Genomic DNA, 12737 nt, shown 5'->3' on the forward strand with positions numbered 1-12737 from the left:
TGGATGCTTTTATGGGATCATCTCAAAGGTGAAATTGCCTTAAAAAATAAGTTCTTTCAATAGTAACTAATTTAAATTCCTTGGATAAGGTCTAACATGGCATTTTAATTTCAGAATATATTTTACGACACCCTGCCCAGCTGTTCAAATCCAGCTATTATTACTTCTTCCAAATACCATGGTTCCCAGAATTTATGTTCTCAATAAATGATTTCAAGGTAAGTCATATGTAGTGATAGATGTTAACCAGTGCTAATTGCAGTGGTCATTTTGCAGTGTATACAATAGCAAATCATTATGTTGAACACCTGAAACTAATACTAATGTTATAAGACAATTATACCTCAATTTAAAAAAAAAAGACTTGGTGCCCCCAAGAAGATGACAAAATTAGGAAGTTAAAAATAAAGATAGACTGAAGCACTAAAAAAAGAAAAGAACTGGTCCTGCTTGTGTTGTTTTGCTTTGTTTTAAATACTCATTTATGGAACATCTGTTATATTGTGTGCACTGTGTTAGGCATTTCCTCTTATGCAAAAACAAAAGAAGAAGAATATTTTAAATTAAAGTCCATCCTTAAAAAAGAAAAATAGACAAAATATTAAAACTTAATAAATGCTTCTGAGGCTTCATTTATAGGCTTACTTATTTTTAAAATCTGTTTATATATTTGAGTGCCTGGCTGCTATTCAGTTTTGTTTTGTTTTTTGTGTTTTTTTTTTGAGAGCCTAGAATACCTCTTTTTAGAGAACAACCCATGGGGGAGATGAGGGAATATGAATGCCAGGTGAGAGAGTTTGACAGAAGTGGAAGCCCTTGGAGGTAAACAAAACCCTGAAAGACAATAAGCATGCAGTTATTGGTGTACCATGTACCCTGACACCAGGAGTCCTATGTAGTAGCTATTTCTTAGAAGGGCATTGAATGTTTCTTGTATGTCCAATATAGTAGTAGATATTTAGGGAGGTTAAAAAAAGAAAAATACAATATTATTTGACCTGAAAAATACTTTTGCATATATCTCTGATAATAATGACTTGTCTTTTCCACGTAACCCCAATGCCATTAACAAACCTACCAAAATGAACAACTTTGCCATATCATTTAATACCCATTTAAATTTCCTTACTGTCTCAACTGTCTTTATATACTTCATTTGTTTGGATCAGAAATGAAACAAAATTCAAACATTGTATTTCGTTGTGATGGCTTTTAAAATTATAATACTTCCTTATTTGTTTTTGGTTTGTTTTGTTTTTTTAAACAAAACAACTCCCAAGCCCCAGAAGATTAGACTATTTAAGATGTTACTTAAGATTTAAATTTTAGTATACCAGATGATTCCTAAATGATTTGTTTCCTCGGTCATTATCTATAGGACTCTGAGAAGCCATAGGAATTTGTAGGTACAAACTCAAGGGACAGGCTTATCTCCAATGTTGTGGAAAAGGATTGCACGTCATGGGGCAGAGCCTTATGCTTCCCTATGCCACCTGGACAGAGCCTGAAAGAGTAACCTCCCAGAGTATCCACATTGGGTTTCTGAGGTTTAACACAATTAAAATAGTTTTTTAAAAATTTATTTCAGCCCTGGCCAGTTTGGCTCAGTGGATAGAGTGTCAGCCTGCAGACTCAAGGGTCCTAGGTTCGATACCGTCAAGGGCATGTACCTTGGTTGTGGGCACATCCCCAGTGGGGAGTGTGCAGGAGGCAGCTGATCGATGTTTCTCTCTCATCGATGTTTCTAACTCTCTATCCCTCTCCCTTCCTCTCTGTGAAAAATCAATAAAATATATTTTTTAAAAAATTTATTTCAGAGAGAGGAAAGGAGAGAAAGAAATAAAAACATCAATGATGAGAGGGAATCATTGATCGGCTGCCTCCAGCACACCCTACACTGGAGATTAAGACTGTAATCTGAGCATGTGCCCTGACCAGGAATTGAACTGTGACCTCCTGATTCATAGGTCGATGCTCAACCATTGAGCCATAACAGCTGGGCAACATTTTTTTTTTTATTATTATTAAAGAAACTAGGGGCCCGGTGCACAAAAATTTGTGCACTGGGGAGGGGGTTCCCTCAGCCCAGCTTGCCCCCTATCACATACTGGGAGCCCTAGGGGATGTCCTACTCCCTGCTCCCTGCTCCCCTTGGGGAGTGGGCCTAAGCCGCAGCCTGGCCTCCCTTTGTGGAAGGCGACCGGCTGATCAGGGGAAGGCACCAGCCCCATCACCCCACTGCTGCAGCCACTGCCAGTCACCGCAGCCACCAAGGTGTTTTCATCAACACAGACTCCAGTCCCTTTACCATGAAAAAATGACAACTTTCTTTAGGCATTTTCAAGAAGTGCCTTTCATAGGATATGACATTTCTTTCTTTATCCTCACCTGGGGATATGTTTCCATTGATTTTTAGAGAATGTGGAAGAGAAAGGGAAAGACAGAGAGAAACATCAAAGTGAGAGGAACACTTTGATTGGTTGCCTCCTGCATGAGCCCTGCCCTGGGTCGGAGCCAGGGAGGAACCTGCAACCTAGGTACATGCCCTTGGTCAGAATTGAACCCAGAATCTGCGTTGGGCAGGCCGAGGCATTATCCACTGAGCCAAACTGGCTAGGACAGGATATGACATTTCTTAACCCTCCAGCAGCAGACCTTCATTTTTTTCTCCAGGAGTGTGGTAAAAAAAATCCCTAGATCACTTTTTGGACTCTTATTACCCAAGTTACTAAGAATATTACCAGTGGCATACAGGGAGCTTAACCAATCAGCAGTCAGAAAAGGTGTTTCCTCTGTAGTTCACACCAATTGCTGGTTTGGCCCCTGCCCAGGCCTAATGCCTCTGGCGAGTCATTAGCCCTGGGCCAGGGCACCCCCAGCTCCCAGCCACCGTGGCCATCAAGGATCCCTGGCTGGCTGCACCCCGGTTCAGGCCGCCACCACCATCAAGGATCACTGGCTGGCTCCTCCCCGGCCCAGGCCTAAAGCCTCTGCCCGAGGCGTTAGGCCTGGGCCGGGGCACCCCCAGGTCCCCGCCACCGCAGCCATCAACGATCCCTGGCTGGCTCCTCCCTGACCCAGGCCTAAAGCCTCAGGCCGAGGTTTTAGGCCTGGGCCGGGGCACCCCCAGCTGCCCACTGCTGCCATCAACGATTGCTGGCTGGCTCCACCCTGGTTCCCTGCCTCCGCCTCCATCAACAATTGCTGGCTGGCTTCTCCCTGACCCAGGCCTAAAGCCTCAGGCCGAGGTTTTAGGCCTGGGCCAGGGCACCCCCAGCTGGCTGGCTCCTCCCCGGCCCAGGCCTAAAGCCTCTGGCCAAGGCATTAGGCCTGGACTGGGGACCCCCAGCTCCCTCCTCAGCTGATCGCTGGCTGGCTCTGCCCTGGTTCCCCACCTCCGCCGCCATCAACAATCGCTGGCTGGCTCCTCCCCTACCTAAGCCTAAAGCCTCCGGCCAGGGCACCCCCAGCTCCCCTCCACCGCCATCTATGATCGCTGGCTGGCTCCACCCCGGTTCCCCCCTCCATCGCCGCCATCAACCATCGCTGGCTCAATGATCGCTGGCTGGCTCCTCCCTTACCCAGGTCTAAAGCCTCAGTCTGTGGCTTGGAGCTGGCATATGCAAATTAGCCGCCATCTTGGCTGACAGTTAATTTGCATATACTCACTGATTAGCCAATGAAAAGGGTAGCGGTCGTACGCTAATTACCATGTTTCTCTTTTATTAGTGTAGATGTAGTCATTTGTCCTGAGGAATGATCTACATTTTTAATTTGGCTGACTTCTTCATTATGGTGTTATTTAACCTATTCTGCTAACCCTTGTTTTTCCTACTCTGTAGATGTTACTGATATAGAGGCTTGATTATACATTTAATATGATAAGCATAGTTGTGTATTTCCTAAGGTTACCACATCAGGGAAGTACATAATGTCTAGCTGTCTGTTTTAATAATGCTTACATTGACCAGTGGGCTCACAAATTGCCAGCCTATCCAAAATTTCCAAGCAATTTTTCACCAAATAATTTTAGTATAACTTGATCATTTTTGCCTAGGTCCATTATTTCATTAGGGTTTGCAAAATGGTGATTTTCTAATTCTATTAGTCTTTCTGCTTTTATTAACTGGAATTTTTCTATAAAGAAGAATTTTCTTTTCTTCTTATTTTTAAAATAGATTTTTATTAACTTCGGAGCGGAGGGGAGAGGGAAAAAGCGCTAGAAACATCAATGATGAGAGAGAATCATTGATCGGCTGCCTCCTGCACACTCCCTACTGGGGATCGAGCACACAAACTTGGCATGTGTCCTGACTGGGAATCAATCCAGCAGGCTTTTGGTGCATGGGACAACGCTCAACCAACTGAGCCACACCGACCAGGGCGGCTCCTGTGTCCTTTTGACGAGCAGTTTAGTCAGCGATAGTTTGCTTTCTTAATGATCTAGGTTTCTTTTATTTTCTGCCCCAGATCTGGGACCAGTCATCTATCAAAGTGTTTTTACTTAACTTATAGAAAACATTTAATATAAAATATTTATATGGTTTCAAGTCAAAACTCTAAAAACAAGGTGCATTCAGAGAGGTTTCACTTACATCTCTGTTTCCTCCCGCTCACATGGAAAACCATTTTAATTAGTTTTTGTTTCATCTTTTTATTCTTTCTTTTTAAAAATATAAGCAAATATTTATATATTTGTCTCCCCCTTTTTACACAAGAGGTAACATAGTTTATTATTAGGTAACAGAAAAGTTTTAATTATTCTCTTTCCACTTAAATTAGGCTTTGAAACATCTGTTTACCAGTCATCACACTGGCATTAGAGGAAAAGGATGTCAATTAACCACAGAAGAGCTTGAAGCTTATATTTATGTTTTTTCCCAGCCTGGAGCATTAAGTGGCCCAATTAACCATTACCGAAATATCTTCAGGTCAGTATAATATTTTTGGTTGAATAATATATTCATTCCCTAGAGCTGATAATCTATTTTTAATATTAAGTTCACCACTTATCAAATTCAAATACAGTATTATGACTTAGTAAGTTGAATAATCTTTTTTTATTGACAATTTCAAAAACCTGGAAAAGTAGAGAGAATAGTATAATGGATCCCACTATAGTTGTCACTAGTTTTATCCATAACTCTATTCACTTCATCTCTCCCTTTAGATTGTTTGAATTGATGCATATTTTAGTTATATTTTTAATGATTATTTATTCACTCAAGAAATATTTATTAAGCACTCTTTATATTGTGGCTATGCCAGAACTCAGAGTATAGTAATGAACAGAACTAGATAAGGTCCCTGATTTGACAAAACTTATAGCCAAGTAGGGAAAACAGCCATCAAGCAAATATTCACAGTAATGACTATATGGTTATAAACTAACATAAAGACTTTGAAAGACAGTGATGAGAACTGAAGAAATGATGCTTGAACAAATAAATAAAAGATGAGTTAAGTACTGACTAGACCAAGTTCAGGATAGGGGGATTAGCCTCCCAGAAAAAGGAAACAGCTTGTACCAAAACTGTGTGGGAAGATGGAGGGTTGTGGTTCTAAGTAACACAATGAGAGTCAATGTGGCTGAAGTATAGAAAGTGGGAGTGAGAAGAAGAGAATGGAATGAGACTGAGTCTGAGAGATAGGCAGCATTGGTCACCCAAAGCCAAGTAGATCATATTAAGGACTTGATAGCCATGAATATGAAGCCAGTGAATGAGAGTTTCAAGCAGAAAAGAGAAACAATCCAATTGTGTTTGGATAAATTCACTCTTTGTGGAGAATGTATTGGAGGAATGAATGTGGGGAACCAGTAGCTTGAAGTACTCTGAAAACAGTGGAGATTGGGAGAGTGGGTAGATTTAAGAGATATTTGGTGAAATAAGAGGTGAAATTGGCCCTAGCTGGTTTGGCTCAGTGGATAGATCGTCGGCCTGCAGACTGAGGGGTCTCGGGTTCGATTCCAGCCAAGGGCATATGCCTGGGTTGCGGGCTCGATCCCCAGTGGGGGGCATGCAGGAGGCAGCCGATCGATGATTCTCCCTCATCATTGATGTTTCTCTCTCCCCCTCTCCTTTCCTCTCTGAAATCAATAAAATATATTTTTTTAAAAAAAAGAGGTGAAATTGACAGGGGCATATGATAGGTTGGGTGGGGAGATGAGCTGGCAAGGATGGCTCCTAGATTTGTGGAATGAACAACTATATGAATAATCAGGCCATTCACTGAAATAGAAGACACTAGAAGAGAACTACTTTTGAGGGGAAGGTCATGAATTTTATTGATCTTAAACTAGTTGAATTTGAGGTGATGCCTTAGATATTTAAATAGGTAGTTGGATACTAGGGTCTGGGACTCAGGAGGGAATCTGGGATGAAGATATATAAAATCTTGGAGCTGCTGACAGAGATAACTGAAGCTTTTATTTCAGAAGGCATTATCAAGGAGAAAGTATAGAGTAAAAGGTAAGGTGGGGGCTTGTCTGTTTGGGTTTGGACTCTAGATAGGAGAAAAAGAATTTCCATTGAGAATTGGGGACTATAGCCTGCCTTGAAAAGGTTTAGGGGCTTGAATTTATGCTAGTTCCATAATATTGGAATTCTTAGGAAAAAATACTTTTTAATGTGGTCTTAGGTTATAATATTCCCTAGGAAGGCTGGCAGAAACAAACAAAAAGTTTCTCAGGAGGATACATCTCAACTCAGACTCACACTGTTCCCACAGATTAAGTCCCTGAAGATGAGTTCATAATTCAAATACCAATCCACCATTAATGAGTTAGAATCTAATGTGGCAGAACTCCTAATATTTCAAATACTAGGACAGAGATTAAAAAGCAAGTTTGAAGGGGTAAATCCAAACCTTTTTTTACTAACAAGACTTGCATGTAGATATACTAGTAGATATAACTTTGGCAAATAGAGCTGTTAATTTAAAAGGTACTTGTAGGTAATAATTTATCAACCAAGGCAATGACTAGAAAGGCAGACAGACATTCCAGAGGCTACTGGTTCCATTTTACAGGATATAGCAACATTGTCAGAAATCCATGGGGTTTTTTTTTTTAGTTTTTTTGTTTTTTTTTACAAATAATATTTGTAAAGATAACTATAAGAGAAAGTAGAATGATACATTTTCATGCAGTCTAAATTTTGGACAGGGGGCAGGAATGATAGTTTTAAAATGTTCTCAATTTATCTCTTCACCAGAGATAGCTTTGTGATACAAAACAGTATGTTTTAAGCAGCTATCAATAAGAAGGGAAATTATTTTCATCTTGGTGAGGTTCTCTTACTAACCATTTGTTCATTAGAAGGACCTGCGTTCCCTAGAGTAAGCGCTAAAGAATCCTGTTAATTAGTGTAGAGAGAGGGTGGGAGAAGCAAGCCTGTGAAGGTAGAAACTCACACTTGTATATAAAAGTGAAGACAATTTTGCCTAGGTTGTGGTAAGTTGAATCTAACTGGATGAAGGTCACACCAGATTTTTTCAAAGGTCAACTGACTCCCTCTGACCATTCTTTATGTAGGGTAATCAAGATCAAGTACATCATAAAAACAGGGTTCTACGATATATAATGACTACAGAAGAGTACAGAACATCATACTCAGGCATGAAAATCTCCTCCATTTATCACACTAAGGCTCCCCAGGGCTATAGTCTTGTCAAAGGACTTTTCAAAATTTTAAGCTAAAGAACCAAAATGAACTAGGAATCAGACTAGCGACAGGACCTAGGCTGCAAAAAAAGTGAATACATGTAAACTTATAACAAAGCATCAAATAATAAAGCAAAAACTGACAAACTTACAGGGAAAAATGAAAACCCACAATTACTATTGGAGATTTTAATCTACCTCTCTCAGAAGTTGACCAAGCAAACAGAAAAAAAAATGGTTATAAGGATATAGAAAATTGAACAATCCAGTCAGATCTTTGAACTGTGAACAATTCTAAAGTCCTGCACCCAACAATTAGAAAATACACAATATATTTAAGCACAAATGAATGTTTACAAACGTTGATTAAATACTGGACTACAAAGCAAGTCTTAACCCATACCAGAGGATCAAATCATACATACTATGTCCTCTGAACACAATGCAGTTAGAAAATAACAACAAACTTTTAGAAAATTCAATATATTCAGAAAATTAAAAAATATATATATATTTTTTATTGATTTTAGAGTGGAAGAAAGAGGGAGAGAGAGATAGACACATCAATGATGAGAGAGAATCATTGATTGGCTGCCTCCTGCAGGCCCCCTCCTGGTGATAGAGCCCACAACCTGGGCATGTGCCCTGACCGGGAATCAAGCCCTGGACCTTGTAGTCTGCAGTCTGCAGTCTGTAGGCTGATGCTCCATCCACTGAGAAAACCCATCCAGGGCCATATATTCAAAAATTTAAAAAACATTTCAAAATTACTCACATTAAGAAAATCATTAAAGCCCAGCCGGTACGCTCAGTGTTTGAGCTTCGACCTATGAACCAGGAGGTCACTCTTGATTCCCAGTAGGGGGCATACAGTAAGCAGCCCATTAATGATTCTCATCACTGATGTTTCTATCTCTTTTCCCTCCCCTTCACTCTCTGAAATCAATAAAAGTATCTTTAAAACTCATTAAAAACATAGAAAATGATAACATCAAAACATGCAGAATGCAGTTTTAAAATATCTAGGAAGAAACATATTTGCGGCTTTTCTTGTTTACAGTAGAAAAGAAGACTGAAAATCAGTCAGCTAAGAGTTCAGTTCAAGAAGTTAGAGAAGCAACATATAAACAAAAATAAATCAGAAGGAAAGTGCTTTAAATTTGATAAAAAGTGGAAATTAATACAATTAAAAATAAAGATACAGCAGAGAAAATAAAAGAAAAAGCAGATTCTTTTTTTAAAAATATATTTTATCGATTTTTTACAGAGAGGAAGGGAGAAGGATAGAGAGTTAGAAACATCGATGAGAGAGAAACATCAATCAGCTGCCTCCTGCACACTCCCTACTGGGGATGTGCCCGCAACCAAGGTACATGCCCTTGACCGGAATCGAACCTGGGACCCTTGAGTCCACAGGCCGACGCTCTATCCACTGAGCCAAACCGGTTGGGGCAAGCAGATTCTTTAAAGACTATTAACAGAGATAAATTTTTGGCAAGCTGGGTTACACACAAAAAAAGATGGTACAAATAAACAATATTAGGAGGTAGAAGCTAGCCGTAACAACAAACATAATAGACATTAAAAAATAAATTAGGGTTAACAAATTTGAGAACTTTGACAAAATGGGCAGTTAAAAAAATAACACCCAAAACTGACTCAAGAAGAATTAGAAAACCTGAATAGATGTAGCCATGAAAAAAACTGGTTTCTTGATTTAAAGCAATTTATCTGCAAAAACACACACATACACAAATACACAGCCACACAGATAGGCCTGGATGGTTTTACAGGTAAGTTCTACCACAGAAAATTCCACTCTTTAAAGAACTCTTTCAGACATTGTAAAAAGAAAGTATATACTTCAGCTCATTTTGTCAGACTGGTATAACTTTCATACCAAAACAAGACAAGACAAGGATTGTTTAAGACAGGACAATTATAGGTCAAATTAAATTACAAACATAGATCCATAAATTCAAAATAAAATGTTATCAAACTGAACCCAGCATGCATTAAAAATTAAACCAAATTTAGCATTAAATATCCATTAATTTAATTCACATTAACAAATTAAAGGGTTAATTTAATTCACCACATTAACAGATTTAATGAATGAATGGAAAATATGATCATCTGAATAAATTAAGTAAAAACATTTAATGAAATACAACACACATTCATGCAACAGCTCTTAGTAATCTAGAAAGAGAAGCTATAAGAGTAGAGCTCAGACAAGTCAGGTAAGCTTGAATCTCCTGAAGGAATATTTCTGGGAAATTGACCTTAGCTTTACTCAATTTTCTAAGAAAAAAATGAAGTATTGGAGATGTTTTGCACTGTTTATTTGCACCTGAAGAGCTGGTTGGCACATACAAAGATATTCCAGGAGTCAAGTACAAGAGGACAAAATGGAGATTTTAAAATCTCCACTAAAAGGGAGAAATACTTTATGGTACTGCCCATTGCTGTATTTCCATGGGAAACTTTGTGGGGTCTGGGAAGTCCTATCTCTTTCTGAGAGAATAACATGTCATCTCCTGCCTTATAAAACCAACTGTATGTTTTCTTTTCCTTTGCCATTAAACTTGATACCCTCTGTGTTTGTTAGTCTCTTTCTGTTAATCATATTATGGTTCCATTATGACAAGAATGCAGAAGGGAACTTCTGTGTGCCAGTGATCTGTAGCAAATACATTTTGTGATGAAACACTAACAGCATTCTCTTTAAAAATAAAGACTAATGGCCCTAATCGGTTTGGCTCAGTGGATAGAGTGTCAGCCTGCGGACTCAAGGGTCCCAGGTTCGATTCTGGTCAAGGGCATGTACCTTGGTTGCGGGCACATCCCCAGTGGGGGGCGTGCAGGAGGCAGCTGATCGATGTTTCTCTCTCATCGATGTTTCTAACTCTCTCTTCCTCTCCCTTCCTCTCTGTAAAAAATCAATAAGATATATTTAAAAAAATAAAGACTAACGATAAACTTGGCTGCTGTAGCTGCTTCTATTCACCACTGTACTGTATGTTTCTTAGCCAGCACATAGGATAAGAAAAAAATCTAAAAAAGTGTACGTCTTGGGAAAGGAAAAAACAAAACCATGGCAATTCATGGATAATGTGGTTATATATCTAGAAAAACAGTAAGAATCTACAGAAAAATTATTAGAACAAAAATAGTTCAGCAAAGTTGATACACATTAAAAGTTTAATATATAAAAAGTATCTTATAAACCAAAGACAGTTAGAAAATGTATTTTTAAAATATATACCCTGCATAGCAACAAAAATATTAAATACTTAGTAATGTCTCTAACAAAAGATGACCTTTATGAATTATCAAAATTTATTGGAAGCAGTAAAGAATGCAGGCTCAGGAGAATGGGTATTTTACTAACCAGCAGAGAAAAGTATTTAATATTTTAACAATTGATACAGACTTGCTGGTGTAAACTACTGAAAATTAGCCCTGGCTTGTTAGTTCATGAGTGAAAAACTTCAATACCATAAAGTTATTTATTTCCCCAAAATTAATCTATAAATTAAATGCAATTTCAATCAAAATCTTAAGAAAGTTTTTCATGAAACTTGACAAGCTGATTGTATGGTAAAGCATAAGCTAAAAATGTTCAAGATAATTTCAAAGAAAATAGGAGGATGACTAACCCTATTAGATATTAAGACATAATGAGGCTATAAAATAAATGCAATATTGTGTTGGCTCTGGGTAGACAAATTGACTAATGAAACAAGAGAAGAAAGCTCAAAAATAGAGCCACATTTATGGAACTTGGTATAACAGAGAATTTTAAACCAGTGGTAAAAGGAGTCAATACCTTTTGTTGAAATAATTGGATATTTGTATAGATATCCATAAAATGAAATTAGATCCCTATCATTTACCAAACAAAAAAAAAACCTTAGGAACATTTAAAAAAATCTGAATATGATAAGCAAAACTTGTGAATGTCTAAAAGATAATATCAGAGAAAACGTTAATGACCTTAGGTGGGAAAGATATTTTTTTAAATGTATTTTTATTGATTTCAGAGAAGAAGGGAGAGGGAGTTAGAAACATCAATGATAAGAGAGAATCATTGATTGGCCGCCTCCTACATGCCTCCTACTGGGGATCGAGCCCACAACCCCAGGTATGTGTCCTTGACCAGAATCGAACCCAGGATCCTTCAGTCCACAGGCTGACGCTCTAGCCACTGAGCCAAACCAGCAAGGGCAAGATTTCTTCAATAGTACACAATTAGCTCAAATTAAGGAGACTGGTGAATTGGATAACATTAAAATTAAAAATATCTATACTAATATCTATGCTAATTAGACCAGATGTCTTCCGGACATCCTTCTGGACAAAGCCACAGGGGCAGGGGCTGAGGCAGAGGCAGTTTGGGGCGATCAGGCAGGCAGGCAAAGTGGTTAGGGGCGATCAGGCAGGCAGGCAGGTGAGTGGTTAGGAGCCAGTGGTCCTGGACATCCCCCGGGGGGTCCCAGATTGAAGAGGGTACAGGCCAGGCTGAGGGCGCCCCTTCCTTACACAAATTTTGTGCACCAGGCCTCTAGTCTATATATAAAAAGACATCATAAGCCGAAACCGGTTTGGCTCTGTGGCTAGAGCGTCAGCCTGCGGACTGAAGGGTCCCAGGTTCGATTCCGGTCAAGGGCATGTGCCTGGGTTGCAGGCACATCCCCAGTGGGAGATGTGTAGGAGGCAGCTGGTCGATGTTTCTCTCTCATCGATGTTTCTAACTCTCTATCTCTCTCCCTTCCTCTCTGTAAAAAATCAATAAAATATATTAAAAAAAAAAAAAGACATCATAAAATGACTAAGCAGCCTCAGAGAGGGAGAAGTTATTTCCAATACATAATTAAAGCAGAATTAATAATATAGAGAGTTTATAAAGAATGTCTCCAAATCAGTAAGACAAAGGAAGCCCAATCCAAAAATGGGTAAAAGATAAAAGTCAATTCACAGAAGAAGAATCTAATGGTCAGTACCATGAAAGATGGTCAACTTTACTAGCAGTCAGATATAGAACATAGTTTTACTGCTTATGACAGAGATC

At 38.9% G+C, this 12737-nt stretch overlaps 1 protein-coding gene and 1 non-coding gene across 2 annotated transcripts in view; one reads left to right on the top strand and one right to left on the bottom strand.

The window, feature by feature from the left end:
• EPHX4 (epoxide hydrolase 4) overlaps positions 1–12737 on the top strand; it is a 28286-nt gene that overhangs the window by 10257 nt on the left and 5292 nt on the right. The window contains exons 5-6 of the mRNA XM_070403413.1: positions 115–218; positions 4783–4931. Of these exons, the coding sequence (XP_070259514.1) occupies positions 115–218; positions 4783–4931 (253 nt within the window). The remainder of the gene's footprint in view (positions 1–114; positions 219–4782; positions 4932–12737) is intronic.
• On the bottom strand, positions 1336–1538 carry LOC139004626 (small nucleolar RNA SNORA73 family). Its single transcript, XR_011470482.1, has one exon. It is a non-coding gene; the product is annotated as a small nucleolar RNA SNORA73 family (small nucleolar RNA).

This window comes from Myotis yumanensis, unplaced genomic scaffold (genome assembly GCF_028538775.1).
Source record: "Myotis yumanensis isolate MYYU_CA2020_CCGP unplaced genomic scaffold, mMyoYum1.0.hap1 SCAF_2, whole genome shotgun sequence".
NCBI lineage: Eukaryota > Metazoa > Chordata > Mammalia > Chiroptera > Vespertilionidae > Myotis > Myotis yumanensis.